Consider the following 19,383-nt stretch of genomic DNA (forward strand, 5'->3'; position numbering starts at 1 on the left):
ATCTTGTGCTGTCGGGGCCACGTTTCCTCGGGTATCGAAAGAGTGATGAAAGTTTGCTTTCTTTTGAGAGTCCTTCGGATTGATGATTATGTTCTTCTGGCCTTTTTCGTTGATCTCTTCGGATTCTTCGTATTCTCTTTGCTCTCTTCACTTGGTCTTGATTCCTTCTTCTCTTATCTCCGTCTTTGTCTTTTTCTTGATCTTTTTCAGTCTTTTGAGTGCTTTGAGAGATTTGAGAGCTTTTATGGTTCTTTTTTCCTCATCTCCGCTCTCGTCTACGTCGGGATTTGATCCTCTTGAGCGACATCTCTTTCTTTTTCTTAGCGGAAAGAAAAAATACAAAGGGTATATAATGAAATGTTCCTCTTATTAAGTGAATAACATGAGAATTGGATTTCTCAAGTTCTTAGACATTTTTTTAGAGGGAATGTAATTTGGCATAATTTTAGCTTTTGTTTTTGAAAAGTAATATGAGGGAGAGAGAATATTTCTTCTTCAATTATAGAGAAAATAAAGTAGATCATTCCTCTTTGTGTTTTGAGGTGAAAGAGTTTCTCTTGTTTATGAGAGAGGAAGTGTTTCTCCTTTAATTCTAGAGAGAAAGAAAGAAGATTGTTTTTTTTTTTTTTTTTGTGTTTTTTTAGAATCAAAGTGGAGTAACTCTAGCATTATTTTGTGGGCATGTGTTGAGGAAATTTTAAAGAGAGAGAGAGAGAGAGAGATATAGAAGTTGTAGTATTTTGCTTCTCTAAGGATTTTGAGTTTTTCCTCTAAGACATGTGTGGTATTTATAGGGAGACTTGGACCTTAAGTTTCCAAAAAGTGGTTTCACACATTAGGGACGTTTGTGACTCAACCTTGAGAGCTATTTGGAGTTCAGCTCTCAGAGCCATTTGGGGCTCAGAGCCGTTTTCCTTGAATCTTTTACTTGTCGGTTTTTGGTTAAGAGTGTCGTTTTTCACTTATGAAAAATGACGACATAACATAGCTCATGCAAGTTAAACACCAAGATCATGGGACTTGTTGTCCCTCGATCTTCGGTTTGTCACTGTATTGAATGCAATCATTGATATCTGTTGCGCACTTAGCGACTAATTGACTATGATTACTCGAGTGAGAATCAAGGAACAAAAAGTTTGTATAAGTGTGAATGGTATGATAGAGCGAGTTTCATCCTGACCCGATCACAGATGGTAGCCTATTAAAAGCTCGTGAACTAGATGTTCGTTGAGCAAATTGATAAAATGATGACACTACATATCGAGGATACGACGGTAAAATCCTTTTGATATACCAACCACATAACCCACCTAGATGAATATTTCGGGCTACTGGAAAAATACGAAATAAAGTTGAACCGTACGTCAAAAGTGTTCGTTCGGATTATTTTTGGGAAATTGTTGGGAAACCTGCTAATCCATGAGAGGATGCTAACCCCGATCAGATCAACACCCTTATGAGATTCCTCTTTCCATGAAATGTGAGGGAGAAACAAATGTTGAGTTGAAGACTTGTATATTTAAACTGCAAGGCTTGTGGTATATTTAAAATAGTTGAAATTATTAAGTTTATGTAGTTTTTATATAGAATGATTGTATCATCCGTTACTTTTCTCGCAATTTTTTTTTTTGAACATTTAAAATAATTTTATCATCGTGTCTTTATAATTTAGTTATCTGTTATATCTGATTTCGGAAATGAAGAGAGGTTAAATCCGAAAAAAAAAGACAGTCACGAGAAATTGAAGAAAATTTTATAGTTTCTTCAAGAATTTTTTTTTTTTTTTTTTTTTTTTTTTTTTTTTTTTTTTTTTTTTAACGTTATCCTCGGTCTCCAAGATTTTTTTTTACGGGTCCAGGTCCATTTCCCTTTTAGTTGGAGCTGGTTTCAAAATTTGGGTCACCCAACAAGATTGACCCGACCCATAAATTTTATACGCAGCGATCTCTCTCTCTGTTCTTTGAAACAATCTGAACATAAAAAAAAAAAAAAAACGCAAAAAAAAAAAAAAACACAAAATGAGCGAGAAACAATGTTCCCATATCCTCTAAAGCCCCAAAAATCAGAATCAATGGCGGGTTCATCGATAATGGAGAATCTATTCCAGCGCACGACGGAGGACCTAATCAAAGGCCTTCGTCTGAGCCTGGTCGGCGAATCAGCGTTCATCTCGAAAGCCATGGACGAGATCCGGCGCGAGATCAAGTCCACCGACATGGACACGAAGTCCACCGCAATCCAAAAGCTGTCGTTTCTCTCGTCCCTCCACTTCCACGACATGTCGTTCGCCTCCTTCCACGTCGTCGAGCTCATCTCCTCGCCGCGCTTCTCCCACAAGCGGATCGCTTACAGCGCCGCCGCGAACTCCTTCCACGACTCCACCTCCGTCCTCCTCCTCCTCACCAACCACCTCCGAAAAGACCTTTCTGCCCCTAACCCCTTCGAGGTAACAATCGCTCTCCAATGCCTTTCCATGATCGCCACTCTGGACCTTGCCCGGGATTTGACTCCCGAGATCTTATCCCTCCTCGGAAGCTCCAAGCTTTCCGTCAGAAAGAAGGCTGTCGCGGTGACTCTCAGGTTCTTCGAGAAATACCCGGACTCGGCTCGGGTTTGCTTCAAGAGGCTCGCCGAGAGCCTCGAGAGCCCCGACCCGGGTGTCCTCTCGGCCGCGGTCGGGGTTTTCTGCGAGCTCGCTGCACGCGATCCCGCCTCGTACCTCCCATTGGCGCCCGAGTTTTACCGGGTCTTCGTCGATTGCAAGAACAATTGGGTGTTGATCAAGGTCCTCAAGATCTTCTCCCGGCTCGCCCCGCTCGAGCCGAGGCTGGCCAAGAGAGTCGTCGAGCCGATATGCGATCTCATGCGACGGAACGGCGCAAAGTCCGTGGCTTTCGAGTGCGTTCGAACTATCGTCTCGAGCTTCGGCGGGTTTGAGCCCGCAGTGAGGCTCGCGGTCTCGAAAGTTCGGGAGTTTTTGGCAGAGGACGACCCGAATTTGAAATACTTGGCGCTCAAGGCGCTCTCGATCGCGGCTCGGGATCATCCGTGGGCGGTCTCGGAGAACAAGGAGGCCGTGATCGAGTCCCTGAGCGACCCCGACCCGTCCGTGAGGCGCGAATCTCTCAACCTCGTGATGGCTATGGTGACCGAGGCCAACGCGGCCGAGATCTCGAGGGTCCTCATGAACTACGCGGTCAAGTCCGACCCCGAGTTCTGCGACGAGATACTCGGCTCGATCCTCGCGACCTGCGGTGCCGGGGTTTACGAGATCGTCGCGGACTTCGACCGATACGTGTCGCTCCTCGGAGAGATGTCGCGGGTCCCGCACTGCCGGAAGGGAGCGGAGATCGAGAGACAGCTGGTCGATATCGGCGTCAGGGTCCGAGACGCGAGGCCCGAGCTCGTCCGCGTGGCTCGCGATCTCCTCATCGACCCGGCTCCGCTCGGGAATCATTATCTCCATGGGATTTTATCCGCCGCGGCTTGGGTTTCCGGTGAATACGTCGAGTTCTCGAGAAACCCGCTCGAGATCGTCGATGCGCTCTTACAGCCTCGCGCAAATCTCTTGCCTCCTTCGATAAGAGCCGTTTATGTCCACTCCGCCTTCAAAGTCTTGGTGTTTTGCTTACACGCTCATTTCTCCGATGGAATAGATGGTTCCGAAGATCTCTCGAGCGACTCCGTTGTGAACTTGTTGAATAAAATCGAATCGGGCGTTGTGCCGTTATTGGGAAGCCACGACGTCGAGGTCGTGGAACGAGCTCGGAACCTAATCCGCTTCGTTGAGTTGATAAGGAGGAACGAAGCCGAGGCTCGCGGGATCGTCGAGGTCGTGCAAGACGTGTTCTCGGACGAGCTCGGTCCGGTCTCGGCGACCGCCCAGGAGAGAGTTCTCGTCCCCGAGGGCTTAGCTCTCAAGGAGAATCTCGAGGACTTGGACCCGCTTCTCCCAGAGTTTCAGACACCTCCGTCGAACACGTTCTCTCTCGGAAGCAGTCCCGTCGAAGAAGAAGAAACCGGAGTTCCTTCTCCGAGCCTGCTCGAGAAGAGAGACTCGAACGAGTCAACGTCTCTGCTCGCCCAACACCGGAAGAGACACGGTCTGTACTATCTTCCGTCGGAGGAGAAGAGAAAAAACGGCGAAGAGGCATCGGAGAATTATCCTCCGGCGAACGATCTCGACGCTGCCGTCGAAGGTCTCTCGAACAAGAAGAAGCCGAGCAGCCAAACAAAGCCGAGACCCGTGGTCGTGAAGCTGGACGGAGATGTGGTACGCGATTCGGGGGTCAAGGCTCGATCAAACGACCACGATTCGCTCTCTGGGGCTGTTCGCGAAGCTCTTTTCGGCAGCGACTCCAAACCCAACTCATCAGAAAAGAAATCATCCAAAGGCAAGGAGATATTATATGCCGACGAAGACGGTCCCGAATCCAATAAAGATTCCGGTATCATCGATGAGACGAGAAAAAGCAAGAGCCGATCGGAGAAAAAGAGCAGTCGTCGACACAGCAAGCATAAGTCTCGGAAAAGAACAGACGTGGCTCCTCAGACAAAGGCTATCCCGGATTATCTTTTGTGACAGCCAAAGGTTGGTTTTTTTTTTTTTTGGGATTTCTTTTGGCTTTGTTTCTTGTCGAGAATTTTGGCTGCTAAGGTTCGTTATAGTGTAGTGTAAATTTTTTTGTTCTTACATTTTGGGTTTGCAGTTTTGCCTTATACACAATTGAATGTTTTCGTTTATTTTCTTGTGTGTGTTTATACTCTGAATTTTGTGACGATGCGAACAGTTGGGATTTCGTATACTTTTTTCTTCTCATTTTCCGTATGAGCGCAAAATATTCCGAGAATTTTAATGTTCTCTTATTTGGCTTTAACCATTTGACTCTGAGATTTGGTTTTTAAAGAATGAGAGGTGATCTTTTAGCAATTTAATTAACTTTTTTTTTCCCCCCACATTTATTACTGCCTTATTTGCATTTCACGAGCAGAGTTCTTGATTCTTAATGAGTATTTCTTTCCCGGATCTGACTCAAACAAGTGTAATGCAGATTTAAGTTTTTCTCTTATTTGGTTTCAAACATTTGACTCTGAGATTTGGTATTGAAAGAATGTGGGGTGATCTTTTAGCCTTTGAGTTGAACGTTTTTTTATCCTATTCTATCCACATTTATTACAGTGTTACTTTCATTTCACAAGCAGAGTTCTTATGAGTATTTCTTTCCCGGGTCGGACTCAAACAAGTGAAATGAAGATTTAATAAAGGGTTATTAAGCTATATAGCCATACGGATATAGTGGATTGAGATATAACCCACCTTTAGTTAATTTCTTGTAAATAGTCAAGTAAACTTATTAACAGATTAATAAAAGACTTATTTAACACAGTCAAACATATATTTTAGGTAGTTAATAGGCTGCCACATATGCAAGTTGGCTATTTACAAAGTATTTATCAAAGGTTGACTAATTTACAATTCCTATAGTTTAAGTGGCTTATGTAACCAATTTTTTGTTTAATAAACCTAGAAATAACCGAATACATGATTCGCAGTCAACTCTTTGTACTTTGGATATCCTCACGTCATGCTTTTATTCTTGACACGCAAGGAATTGCAAGTTTACCGATCTTGTGTAGTTCATCGTATCACGAAGTGTATTAGCTGTGTCCTCAAATTTGACGTTGACAAAATCTGGGCAAGCATGTGAAGAACATTGGTTGGTTTATGATTCTCGAAAAAAAAAATATATATTCAACCGATGCCTTGTTTGAAAACATAGTTAGCAGCAATGGGTCTTATAACTTATCATGACAGCGCTGAGAATATATTATATTCTTTGTTCTTACATTTTGGGTTTTAAGGGCTGCCTTATAAACAATTAAATTCTTATGCGTGTTATGCTGTGAATTTCACCGACCATTGGCTTTTTTTTTCCCTCCCTTTTATTAATTTTTATTTTTATACTTATTTTCATGAGCAGAAAGATAAAGAGTATTTCTTTCCAGAATCAGATTCAAATAACTGAAATAAAGATTTATTTAATTGGAAATAAATAGCAACAGGATGATAATTGATTTTGGGTTTTCTTTATTACCAAGTGTATCGAAAGTGTTCGTACTTTGACCGATCATGTCAACTCAATTATAATATCAAGTCAAGTGTATTAGCTGTGTTCAAATTTGTTGTTCATGCTTTTAGAGAAAATCTTGGCAAGCATGTGAAGAACTCCACTGGTTGCTTGATTCTGTGGCTTAAAGCTTAAGGTATAATAGTCAATTGTTATGGAAGTCATTTTAAAAGGAAACGTTGACGAAATCCAGAGCGTTGATTTTTTTTTTTTTTTTTTAATCTAATAGTAGCTCTACTCGGTTTATGATTCCCGTAAAATAAAAACGTTTGGGGCTAGTCCCTCCTCTTAATTTAATACAGAATTCAACGTAAATTAACATAATAGATGCAAGGGTAAAAAAAATAAAAAATCAATGTCAACAAAGTCCCATTTATGTATCGGTTATGCTTAAATTAAATTAAGAGCATTTATATTGTAGACCTAATAATTAATAAAATATTAAGATTGAACTTGTTATTTGTAAAATATTTGAAATTAGACTTTTGACCCATTTTCTAACAAAAATGTCCTTGAGAGTATTTATGGTTTTCGATGACACGCATAAGTATTTATGGTTTTCGATGACACGCATAGTTTAAATACTCATGGATATTTTTGTAAATAAAAATGTGAGAAAAGTCCAGTCATATATATTTTCAAATAATAAGGCCAATCTCAATATTTTGTTAATTATTAGGTCTATAACCTTAACTTTCTATTAAATTAGTCCATTTATACCCTCTGATTTCTACTGAGGAGTGCAATATCGTAATGTAATACTGAGTTAATAACAAATAACCATGTTATTTCCGTTAGTTAAAAATCATATTTCCAATTGACCAATGGGCATTGTTTATTCTCAGTAGCCGTGGCCTTTAAGTAACGTTGGTAAAAAAAAACCCACTTGCATGAAGTTTAAAATGGAGGTCTATGAACACCATGTGGCTTGTAATCACACTTCTTTGCTTAACAACTAAAACCATACAAATGTGTGGTTATTAGTGTGATTATTGTGAGCGAAATTAAGAAAAGAGAGGGTTCCTAGGAAAATGCGTGGTGAAGCAACTAACTTATGCATGAAGTGTCAACCCAAATCACATGCAATCCACGGTAACTTTCGATTAAAGTAATCTAACACACATTCATGTTTCTCTATTATCATTATTCTTTAGACTTTTTGGCCTAAATAACCCCTACAATTATGTTCTTGACATTTTACTCCCTGACTTTTTCAGTTGAGCATTTGAGTTCGTAGCCTATTTGATTTAGCAGGTCGAAAGAAACAAAAATGGTAATTTATAACTCTTTTTTTTTTATATACAAATTAACCTCCCTAAACTTTATTTTGCATATCAACCCCATTAATTTACATTTTCGGTTTCCCCGGAAACAAGGTGAAGGTGAAGCATGTAATACAGGGACCAAAATGCAAAAATCATAATAATTTAGGGACTATCTGCGCAAAACAAAAACCTATTATTTAATGAAATTATAGTCGTTACCATGTATGTATAAATTAACCTCAATCACCATCCCCAAGTGAAAAAAAAAAATAACAATGGAGAAGATTTCACGGTCCCATTGTCAACTAGGGAAACTAATCCACTCCATATTCTTCCTCATCGGACTATCGATCGGAGTAACGGCGAGCGTGTACTACAAAACAGTGCTTGTGCTGCTTCAAAGAAGCCTCTCAGACTCATCATCATCCATATTCACGAAACCGCCACAACTCTTGGTCGTTTTGCCTGAATCCGAACCAGCGTCGGAACCACCGCCGTCTCCGCCGGCTCCGCCGCCGTTGAGGCCGACTCTCCTGCACGGGATGGGGGACAACGAGGTGTTCTATCGGGCTCTCTCGCCGGCGCCGAGAAGGAGAGGATCGGAGCCCGCGGTGGTCCCGATAATCCCAAAGGTGGCTTTCATGTTCTTGACCAAAGGGCCTATGCCGTTGACTCCTCTCTGGGAGCGTTTCTTCAAAGGCTATGAAGGTCTTTACACCATTTACGTTCATACCGACCCTCTTTACGTTGACTCAATCCCGGCTTCTTCTGTTTTCTTCAAGAGAAGAATCCCAAGTCAGGTCAGTTCTTCTTCATGTACGTACGCATAAGATTTATATGAATTATTTGTTTATTTATTCATTTTGACTTTTAGTTCCAGTAGGAGAAAAGTTATATAAATCAGCAATTCGAAACTAATTAATTAGTTTTTTTTTTTTTTGGTAGTAAACTGTTCGGTAAATAGAAATATTGATATTTATTTCGTATATAAATTTATAATCAAGGCAAAAAATTTACCAACACCAGATATTTATTTTCACATTTTTTACAGAATTAACTATTTTACATTTTTTTTTAACTTTGACTATTTTGTTAGTTTTAACTTTGGCAAAAAATTTCACATTTTTTTTTAACTTTGACTATTTTGTTAGTTTTAGACAAAAATTAACTATTTTACAGATTTAATTTATTTCAATTGATTATTTAATTAGAAAACCTTAATAGTATATAGTTATACAACATAGCCTCTAGTAGTTGTTTTTTTTTTTTTTTTTTTTTTAATTTTTAATTTTTTATATTTTTTATGGATGGGTGTGTCCGTGTCCGTGTCCGGTGGATTTTCATAATTCTAAGAGTATTCATTGTCAAAGTGAACGTAACGATCTTATTGTAGGAAATTTTGTTTTTTATAGATAAAAAACGACCGTAATTTAAGTTTTAGTACTTTTTGTCGTGGAGAAATATTATATATGTGATTTCTAAACGCGTACGAAAACAGGTTTCAGAATCATACTCCAAAATCATTTTTTTAGCCAGATTAATGATATATCAATATTCATTCCTTCTTTATTTTATATATACATTCCTTTTTTTTTTTTTTTTTTTTTTTCTCTAGAAAATAAAGAAGCCTAATTTCCTATTCTTTTTGTAGTCAACATATATCCTAGATCCAAATGCTTTTTCCCTTATTACACTAACCTCACAGCTTGAATGTTCCCTAAAAATGATCGTTTATAATAATAAAGGAAATAATAAATTCAGCAAAATATCGTTCATTGATCACCAATCATATTTTGTAGTAACCGAAATGGCTAAAATGATTAGTTTTCGGGTTAGCAACAAGATATTTTCCACATCAGTTTAATAAAATTTAACCTTTTTTTTTTTTTCACATGTACATAGAAGTTCAACTAAGAGCATCTCCAATTTTAAAATCGTGAGAATTACGAGTACAATGTATATAAACTCCCTACGTTTAAATTTTAACCGAATTATCTAAAAGTTAATAAAATAATCCAAACTAAAGCATAACACACGTAATATATTATGGAGGGGTACACATAAATTGAGCTATTTATTTAATTATTTGAATAATTTAACTATATATAGTTTTAATTGTGGATGATTATTTAGCTATTTCATAACTTCTTCTTCAAAACTGATATTTCTTATCATACATAATTTTGGAGGCATACAGTAATTGAATACATATTTTTATAGTATTTTTCTGTTTACGGTTACTTTTCTATTTATATAATATTTTTTAGTCTTTTTTCCCCTTGTTTATATTCTTCATTCAGAATAAGGGCGAAAGCATCTAAAAATTAAAAAAAATTAGGCATCTATTAAAAATTGAGAATACGAGGTATTCTTGTAATTCCTATCTCCAAATGAGGCATCCGTGTAAAAGGGAAACTGTGCAGGGCGCCCCAATATATATCGTGGCTTGGGAAAATAATTAAAAATTAGGTATTATTATTATTATTATTATTTAAGGAAAAGGCCTTTTGAAATAAAAAAATACAAAACAAATATTAGGCCTATTGGTTAAAAGAAGTTATTATAATTAAGCCTAAATTTAAGAAGTATTCTAAATATTTAGAGGCCTAAAGCAATGGTTTACTTAGTCTTATGCTATCTAATCATTCCATAATTCTTATTTAACTTTTTTCATTTTGATAACATAATTCCATAATTCTTATTCAACCTTTTTATTTGATAAGATATTTAAGAAAGTATGGAATTTGTTACACTCCATGATTTGAATCTACATTGGAGATGGTCTAATAAGTATCGAAGTTGTAATGCAGGCAGTGCATTGGGGGCAAATTACAATGATCGATGCAGAGAGACGGCTGTTGGCGAACGCGCTGCTCGATCCCTTGAACAATAGATTTGTGTTGCTCTCCGAGACATGTGTCCCTTTATTCAACTTCACTACAACCTACAGTTATCTCACCAACTCAACCACAAGTTTCACCAGCTCTTTCGACGACCCTAGGAGGGTTGGGCGCGGAAGGTATTATACCAAACACTTCAATATATTATGATTGATATTATAAGATTTTATTTTATCAATACATAGGGATATAATGAAAAAAATTACGAGGGCAAAAGTTCAAATTTATTATTTTTTTATATATATAATATTAATGTGATCTTTCGAGTATAAAGAGATTAAGATATATTTGTAAGTTTTGGATATTATTTAATTCATATATGTATAAATTTAATGACTATGATAATAAATAAGTTCGAAAGAGCTGAAAAAAAAGAAAATTTACTACAATCCGGAAAAAGAGTTAGAGGGACCGACATCCATCTTTCTTTTTATGACTGACTCTATAACTTTGCACTCAAGTTTATAAATAATGTTCATCATAGTATTAGCAATATATATATATATATATATATATATATATATATATATATATATATATATATTGCTTGATAAGAATCTATTAAAGTTTTTTTTTTTTCCTCCGTGTAGATACAACCCGGACATGTTTCCAACGATCTCGATTTCCCAATGGAGGAAGGGCTCGCAGTGGTTTGAGGTGAACCGAAAAGTTGCCCTAAAAATTGTGTCAGACACCAAGTATTACCCGATCTTCTTAGACCATTGCAAGCCACCTTGTTACGTCGATGAGCACTACATTCCCACTTTGATTCATATTGTGTGTCCCGAGGAGAACTCAAACCGGTCCATCACTTGGGTTGATTGGTCGAAGGCTGCTCCACATCCGGGGAGATTCGGGAGAAATGATATCTCCGGTGATTTTTTGAACCGGATTGCATTTGGTAGTAATTGCAGTTACAATGGAATTCCAACTTCTATTTGCTCTCTTTTCGCTAGGAAGTTTTTGCCCAACACTTTGCAGCCTTTCTTGCAACTTCTACCGAATAATTTCTCGATGAATTTGTCCTTGCCACTCTGATTTTGTACATACCACAAGAAAAGTATGTATTGATTTATTGTTACTCTCTCTCTCTCTCTATGAAAGTAAGGAAATAACATAAATTGTAGGTAGATCAATTTCAAGAAACAGACAGGGTGCTCCATTTTTTGAGCGGTAGATATCTATACACCATTTCAAATTTATTTCCAAATAAATGTTCTCTTTCAAAGTATAAAAGGGACATAAAAACCTACTATCCTCATAGTGAAGAACAATTAATGTCATTTTTACACTAAATAGTTTTAGAGATTTTCGATGTTACAAATCAAAGTTCCTTCAGTTGATAAAACACTTTCTTATTAAGGAATTTTCACCCATATTTATATCTTCGATGTTTATTGAAATGATGCACTATATTACGTATTGTCAAGTATATAACATATTTCCCTTGAGTTCCAAATTATTGTTAAATCTTCATGTTTTATCAATCAAGTGTTAAATATTTATGACGTGAGTATACTTTTTTAGTTGTCTTTTGCATTGAATGTTAACGTTGTGTTATACCTTTGCATTTGACCGATGAATTGTGTGTGGCCTTCTTTAGCTTTAGAAATTCTATACAAATTCCGTAATTGTGCGCATCGAAAAGTTGATTTTTTTTATTGACCATAGTCATACTTCCATTTCAAGATCTCAATGCGCACAAGTTTCATCACTGTTTTTAGAAGTCAAGGATGCTTGAACAAGGGCCGATGGTTCTCCTCAATGAGAATTTAGTTGGCGCAATCGGAGCCAATGCCTTTGATTCCGAGAAAGGTCAACTCAATCAAGGCTTTATGGATACTCAACACTCTAAAATATCTTATGATATATTGAAATTGAAAAAGTAGATTTATTAGTTTATCATGATGTTTCAAATACGTTATGAAACAACTTAGCAGTTTCAGCAAATTATCAAAAGCAAATAAACTGTAAGTAAAGAAACAGACGAGTCGGTAACCTAGTTCGGCTAATCGTGCCTACTCTTCACTAGACGCTAGAATAAGTACAATGTCAGACAATGATGGACGATCACCTTCCAAGTCTCCTAAGCTTCAGATTAACCAAGTGATTTCTAACGTAGGTTCCCCTGTGTATGAGCTCCCCTTACTTTCCATTCACACTCTCTCATTATTTCGACAACGTTTATAATAATACGTGGTTTTACAATGGTCAGAATAAACACAAAATAACTATGTGACAAAGCTCTACCAATGGCTGTGAACAACACAGAGTATAAAGCACACATAGGACCTGTATTTCGGCGATGACGTGTAGGGTCCTCGTTCTCCATCGTGTTGGGCTGTCAACCCACCATAACTCCACATTAGTATGATATTTTCCGTTTTGGACCCAAGCCCGTACGGTTTTGTCTTTGGGCACATTCCCAAAAGGCCTTATACTAATGGAGTTGGTGTGACTCTTATATCCAAGACAATTCTTGCCTACTCTTTCGATGTGGGACTTGGGTTGCTACCCCAACGATCCTCCCCTCAAACCAAGAACCACATACACATGGTCTCCCCTCTAGAGAAATCATCTTGTACCGCCGTTTGGCACCAACGAGACACGCCGCCTGACTATCGTCATTGTCAGGAAGACTTTCGACACAAGGCACTCCCATCGCGAGGTCATCACATTGAGGGCTTCTCATTCCACATCGCAAACACAGCCCAAACTCCCAGTGCTCCTGAACCTTTGGCTCTGATACCACTTGTAGGGCCCTCGTTCTCCACCGTGTTGGGCTGTCAACCCACCATAACTCCACATTAGTATGATATTGTCCGCTTTGGGTCCAAGCCCGCACGGTTTTGTCTTTGAGCACTTTCTCAAAAGGCCTCATACTAATGGAGTTGGTGTGACTCTTATATCCAAGACAATTCTTGCCTACTATTTCGATGTGGGACTTGGGTTGCTACCCCAACATGACGAGTGCAACAAACATACCTACATGTGTAACCCTACCAAAGAGGGAATGCGTCCATTATATATGACATACAACAATGTGTCCTTGACTAGAGTTTTCCAATACATTTGGTGAACGCTCATTGGACGATGGAAAAAAAGCGCATAAACAAATCAGACAAAAAGATCGTCTACATAAATTCACATCACTATACTGACGTGTAAAGTAGACATCACATCACTACTACAAAAATGACTTTTAGAAGCGACGCTTGGAATTAGAAGCGACTAATCGCTTCTAAACTATTCCACAGAAATACAAATATTTTGCTTTGAAAAAGTCATACTGTTGAGATTAGAACCGATAGACCGCTTCTAAATTTTTTCCGCCAATTCGAAGCAACATGTCAAAGGCAACTGCATGTTGAAGACTGATGTTCCCAACAACATAAAGAGCAATAATTTTTCCATATAAAAAACAGCCAACATACGGTAACAACATAAAGGATTCAAAATCAAATGACCACGAATATATGTGTCAATTCTATAAAGCTCAAATGATTCTTTTTGTCACCAAATTAGAAACACAATTGATCATTTTAACCTTATTTGAAACCAAATTATTCATTTTAATTTTGAAAAAATGATATATATATATATATATATATATATATATTATTGTCTATAAATAAGAAGGAAACGGGGGAAAAACGCTATATATGCAGCACCTTTAGTATAGTTTTTCAAACAGAGTTGACTCCTATACAATTTAATTTGACAATACATTGATATATAGGAAATATACTACAGATACAGAGACTACTACGCGTGACTCACCTCTTCAAAAAAAAAAAAAAAAATTACCATATTACATACTCGTGGATGTTTATATTTGGGGTATACAAAAAAATTGGTTGTCTCATCGTCAATCATACTATCATAGGAAAGAAAAAAAAAAGGTAAGAGGACAAAAGTAAAACGGAAACGGAAACTTTAGTCTGATAAAAAAAATGGAAACTTAGTTGTCTCATACAAATACTCGCGCTTGAACGCCAATTTAAGAATCTCTTGTGTAGAACTATTAGGGAAACTTGTATATATATATTATAAAATATAAGCATCTCTCTCTCTCTCTCTCTCTCTCTCTCTCTCTCACTCTCAAATGGCGACCAAGAAACACCACCAAGATCATGCAGTGATAGCCTCGTCCCCAAACAAAAACAATAACAATAACAATAACAGCCAAGTAATACAAGTCCATAAACTAATCTCAAACCTCATAATATTCGCAAGCGGTGTAGCCTTAGGAATCGCCATAAATCTGTACCCCAAACCCTTTTCAAAACCAAGCTTCAACAACGTCATCCAATTCAATTACCGAATGACCCCTCAAACCCCAAACGCCACCACATTCACCGGAATCCCCACACCGCCGCCGCCGGCGAAACCGCGGACGGGCCTGAAGGACTTCCTGAGGCCTCCGAGCCTGAGCCACGACATGACCGACGACGAGTTGCTTTGGAGAGCCTCCGTGGCACCCAAAGCCGGCCGTCGGGGCTTTCCGTCGGAGATCGCACCAAAAGTGGCGTTCTTGTTCTTGGTCAGAGGCGACGTGGTTTTGGCTCCGTTATGGGACAGGTTCTTTAAAGGGCATGATGGTCTTTTCTCGGTTTATGTCCATTCCAGTCCTTCCTTTAATGCGAGCACTGTGCCTCCAGATTCGGCCTTCCATGGCCGGTGGATTCCTAGTAAGGTAATTAATTTAGTCTTTTCTTTTGACTCTCTTTCTTTATCTATGTTCTATGCATTATTTTGGAATTACTATTTTTTTTAATGATTATTATTCTGAAATTTCTTTCGACGAGTTGCTAAAAAAAAACTCGTGACGACTCAACAAAATACTTATTACAGATAATTTATTTTTTTATTTTTTATTTTTTGTGTCTTTTTGTTTTTCTTTGCGCTTCGAATTAAATTAATCACATTGGTTGTGTACCTTATATCATTTAGCAATTGATAAGGTATACAATCAATGGGATTTGCTAATGCTGATTTTTATTTTTTTTTATTTTTATTACATTAATATGCATTCGAAGGGTAGATACACTTCATTGATCGTGTGACATTTAGTTTCATTGTTGCACTTTTTTGCTGGGAATTATTCCCAGTGCCCATTTAAAAAGTAGTCCTAAAATTTGCAAGAGAATAGATTTTATATTTATATATATACATGCAACAATTTGTTTAGTCACGTTACATTTGTTTTAAATCATGTAAAAAATTTCATCGAAGTGATATGTTCGTCTACAGTTACCCGTTAAACTAAACGTGTACTTAACATATAGTTTATTTGCTTTGAATATGAAAAGGGGATTAGTTATTTTTCACTAATATAGCTTATTCCTAATAAAATCTCTAAAATTAAACCAAATTATATCTGCTAAATAAAAGAAATAAAATAAGTTATACTTACTAAGCATAAGATCCAGATAAATCAAGTAGTTAAATCTGAATGATATGGTAAATAAAAAAAAAAAAAAAAAATAGAAATCCCAGACTTGCTTAGGATGTTTCAAAAAAAAAAAAAGAAGAAGATTTGCTTAGGTTTTTTTTTTTTTTAAATATTATAAATATTTAAATTTAAGTTGTGCTACACATACATTACTATTTCCTTATTTTTTTTTCTTGAATTATACTTGTGGTTCACCGTTGGGGATTCTAGGTTGCACATCAAAGCTCTGTTCTATTTATACATTGCTTAGATTCTACAGTCATGGCTTTAATATGAAAGCTTCAAGAAAACTGTATATCATTGCTAAAAAGAATAAAGCTATAAACATTTCTGGATTCAGAACAAAACTTACTTGATATACATTCCTTTCTTCGCCTTGTCTCCTCTATAAATTATTAGGGCCCGCTACGCAAGCAAAAAGTTTTCTTTTCAATTAACAAATAGTGTTAAAAGCTCTGATAACAATACATTTTTTAGAGCGAAACCTTAGCAGTTTTATTTAAGGATAGAAATGGAAATCCAATATTAATAAGCAGATTGCAATTTTTTTAAAAGCAGTAACTTTATTTTTATTTTTATTTTTTTTAGCACTTGTTCCCTTAATGATTTTTGCAAGATGTGTCTAAATTTACCGAATACTCTTTTTAGCTTTTTACCAAATAATTGCATATACTAAATAAACACGTCATTAATTTTACCAACTCTATTGAACATATGTATTTTTATTGTTCTTTGGATATATAAGGTAATCTAATATACAGATCATCATATACATGGGTAAATTCAACTTAAACTGACTACAGGTCTTTATTAAATAATAACTAAAACAAATTGACAATCTAAAATAGTATTCAAATTTCTATAATCACAGTACGTCATAAGCTAGAATTGATCACATAGGATCAGTGTACCCTCATATCAATATGGTACCTAAAAAAAAAAAAAAATCTAAATATTGAATTGTAATTTGAATTTTTTCTTTAACAAAGATAGTTATTAATTTTTTCATGAGCTTATTTTACGATTTGTAACTATTTTTACGCCCAAATTAATTTTGATTTCAGGACGTGAAATGGGGAGATCCGAACATGGTTAAAGCAGAACGTCGGCTATTAGCCAACGCCTTGCTCGACTTGTCGAACAAACGCTTTGTCCTTCTCTCCGAGGCTTGCATTCCTCTCTTCAATTTCTCCACCGTCTACGACTACCTAATGGGCTCAAAAAAGACTTTTGTCGAGGCCTATGACTTGCCCGGGCCCGTGGGCCGTGGCCGCTACAAGTCCAAAATGAGGCCCCATATCAAGCTCTCCCAATGGCGGAAGGGCTCGCAGTGGTTCGAGCTCGACCGAGCCCTCGCCCTAGAAGTGGTCGCGGACCATAAATACTTCAAACTATTTGACCGGTACTGCCACAACTCGTGCTACTCCGACGAGCATTACTTGCCCACATTCTTGAGCATCAAGTTTTGGAGGAGGAATTCGAACCGGACGTTGACTTGGGTTGACTGGTCAAGGGGCGGGCCCCACCCGACTAGGTTTTTGAGGCAGAGCGTGACGGTTGAGCTTCTCGAGAGGCTGCGGCACGGCAGAGAGTGCGAGTACAATGGGAAGAAAACCAATGTTTGCCATTTGTTTGCTAGGAAATTCATGCCCAATACTTTGGATAGGCTATTGAGATTTGCTCCCAAGCTCATGCAGTTCAATTGATTTTTAACTTCTTTTTTTTTGTTTTTTTTTTTTTTTGGGTAAAGGATATAGCATTGCAAATCTTTTTCACCTATAATGAAATTTTTTTAGTTAGAATTAAATTTTCCTTATTTTCCATTTAAACCATAATTTTGATATATATACCACAATATATATATATATATATATAAGGTTTTTTGTTTTTTTGTTTTTTTGTTTTTTTTTGTTTTTGTCTTGATCGTTACAAGTTGTAAATCATATAGGTTTTAATTATTTTGACTAACTTCTAAATTAAAATAAAATAAAATAAAATATAGGGGTCTCAGCCAAAGTTATAACGCCTCGAGTTTTTTTTTTATTTCGTTGATTTAAGGGTGGGGATAAAAGTTGTCAACTAGATATATTAGTTGTTCTTTAAATAAAATATCTTTTGTCATTAAAATCTTAAAATCACAATAGGAAAAAAAGACTTAGACGTGACTAAGATCGCATCTATTAAACATGAGAGATGCTATTTGGCACGATTAACGACCTCTGACGATCCACTCAGAGGTTGACACGTGCATGTTTAATGCCACGTGTCAACTTCTGAGTGGATCGTCAAAAGTCGTTAAGCGTGCCAAAAAGGATTCCCGATTAAACATATATGCTACATTAATAAAACTTATTTTTCAATGAATTTTTAAATAAAATTATAACTAACTAAGTTACTTAAAACTTATTAATGACATTTAAGCCGAAGTTTCAATTTTTTTTTTTTAAGTAATAACCATTAGTAGGGGTGTCGTGGCATCATATTCAACAAACTGAAATTCCAGTTGAAGCCTTCTGAAAATTAATTAAAGTTTAATTTTTTTTTTAAATTCAAAATAAAATATTTTATTTGCTTAATTAATATTAATTAGTTGATTTTTTTTTGGGATTTATAGGAAGCATGAATTATGTTCATTGTTTACATGGCCGGCCCAACACTGAAGCGGACTAAGCAATTGCTTAAATCACCTTAAATTTGGGTAGAAAAAAATGCCCCAAATTTTGTATAAATGAGCCTCGAGTTTATTGCCAAATAAAGCTAAGATTTTCTTATTTTAGGGAGGTTTTTTTTTTGTTTTTTGTTTTTTGTTTTTTTTTTTGTTTTTTGTTTTTTTTTTGTTTTTTTTGTTTTTTTTTTTTACGTTATGAAAAGCGGCCCATTGGAATTGCTGGCCCATTTTAAAGTTTTTCATTTAAATAAGGAAAATTACTAAAAGTAGGACTAAATTAAGGCCAATTTCCATTTTCCTACTTTTTTTCAAAAATTTACCAAACTAGGACCTGTAAAAAAAAGTCAAATGAAAGATACACAAAATTCTACCTATTATACCATCATACTAATTACCAACCTACAATCTTCCCCAATAAAATCTCTTATTTTTTCTCTTTCTTTCTATTTTCCCGCTCAGCCCATCGAGAAAAAGAATTTTTTTTTACTAGTCCTAGTTTGGTAAATTTTTGAAAAAAGTAGGAAAATGGAAATGTCCCTTAATTTAGTCCTAGTTAAGGAAAATAGAAAAAGAGAAGTGCGACCTTCACACCACTGCATTCTTTTGCTGCGACTTTTTTTTTTGTCCTTGCCTGTAATCTTGCCATTATACAAACTGGAGCTGTGACATTTTTTTTTTTCGTTTATGAAATTGCAATTTCATTAAGATAGGTTTAATATTTATTAAAAATAATTGTTATATATCATTATTTTTGTTATTTTTTTTACTAAACATGGACGAGACCACGGAAAGATAAGATAACAACCCTCACTTAGATGGTGGAGGAATACCGTGATTACAACAAAGCCCTTTGATCGCTTACAATCTCTCGCACGGTACAAGGTGGGACAAACCATGTCCAACGCACATTCGAATCAACATAATGACCAAAGCGGGCCAATTATGAGCAACAACATTACAAGATCGC

At 36.6% G+C, this 19,383-nt stretch overlaps 3 protein-coding genes across 3 annotated transcripts; all 3 read left to right on the forward strand.

Annotated features, from left to right (window-relative positions):
* Nucleotides 1-1,968: 1,968 nt before the first annotated feature.
* On the forward strand, nucleotides 1,969-5,247 carry DELTA-ADR (delta-adaptin). The gene is made up of 2 exons (XM_089628642.1): nucleotides 1,969-4,591; nucleotides 5,203-5,247. Exon 1 carries the CDS (start codon nucleotides 2,033-2,035, stop codon nucleotides 4,580-4,582), a length of 2,550 nt encoding a protein of 849 aa, XP_089484768.1. The 5' UTR covers nucleotides 1,969-2,032; the 3' UTR covers nucleotides 4,583-4,591; nucleotides 5,203-5,247.
* Nucleotides 5,248-7,668: 2,421 nt separating this feature from the next.
* LOC149384025 (glycosyltransferase BC10-like) lies at nucleotides 7,669-11,384 on the forward strand. The gene is made up of 3 exons (XM_089627972.1): nucleotides 7,669-8,193; nucleotides 10,204-10,412; nucleotides 10,884-11,384. The coding sequence occupies exons 1-3, from the start codon at nucleotides 7,669-7,671 to the stop codon at nucleotides 11,329-11,331; spliced, it is 1,182 nt and encodes a 393-aa protein (XP_089484098.1). The 3' UTR covers nucleotides 11,332-11,384.
* A 1,279-nt stretch (nucleotides 11,385-12,663) lies between these two features.
* On the forward strand, nucleotides 12,664-17,468 carry LOC149384026 (uncharacterized). The gene is made up of 4 exons (XM_089627973.1): nucleotides 12,664-13,047; nucleotides 13,351-13,379; nucleotides 14,485-14,989; nucleotides 16,813-17,468. Exons 1-4 carry the CDS (start codon nucleotides 12,664-12,666, stop codon nucleotides 17,452-17,454), a joined length of 1,560 nt encoding a protein of 519 aa, XP_089484099.1. The 3' UTR covers nucleotides 17,455-17,468.
* The last annotated feature ends 1,915 nt before the right edge of the window (nucleotides 17,469-19,383 follow it).

The sequence above is a fragment of the Urtica dioica genome, chromosome 10 (genome assembly GCF_054948205.1).
Source record: "Urtica dioica subsp. dioica isolate 48M chromosome 10, U.dioica_male_clone48M_v1_H2, whole genome shotgun sequence".
Classification (NCBI taxonomy): Eukaryota; Viridiplantae; Streptophyta; class Magnoliopsida; order Rosales; family Urticaceae; genus Urtica; species Urtica dioica.

What these genes read in the sequence shown, in the direction of transcription:
- DELTA-ADR (XM_089628642.1), top strand. Translation starts at nt 2,033, where the DNA reads ATGTTCCCATATCCTCTAAAGCCCCAAAAATCAGAATCAATGGCGGGT.
- LOC149384025 (XM_089627972.1), top strand. Translation starts at nt 7,669, where the DNA reads ATGGAGAAGATTTCACGGTCCCATTGTCAACTAGGGAAACTAATCCAC. An exon ending in AGAGAAGAATCCCAAGTCAG is followed by an intron (nt 8,194 to 10,203) that starts GTCAGTTCTTCT and finishes GTTGTAATGCAG; the next exon opens with GCAGTGCATTGGGGGCAAAT. An exon ending in AGGAGGGTTGGGCGCGGAAG is followed by an intron (nt 10,413 to 10,883) that starts GTATTATACCAA and finishes TCCTCCGTGTAG; the next exon opens with ATACAACCCGGACATGTTTC.
- LOC149384026 (XM_089627973.1), top strand. Translation starts at nt 12,664, where the DNA reads ATGATATTTTCCGTTTTGGACCCAAGCCCGTACGGTTTTGTCTTTGGG. An exon ending in ATACATTTGGTGAACGCTCA is followed by an intron (nt 13,380 to 14,484) that starts TTGGACGATGGA and finishes TAACAGCCAAGT; the next exon opens with AATACAAGTCCATAAACTAA. An exon ending in GCCGGTGGATTCCTAGTAAG is followed by an intron (nt 14,990 to 16,812) that starts GTAATTAATTTA and finishes TTTTGATTTCAG; the next exon opens with GACGTGAAATGGGGAGATCC.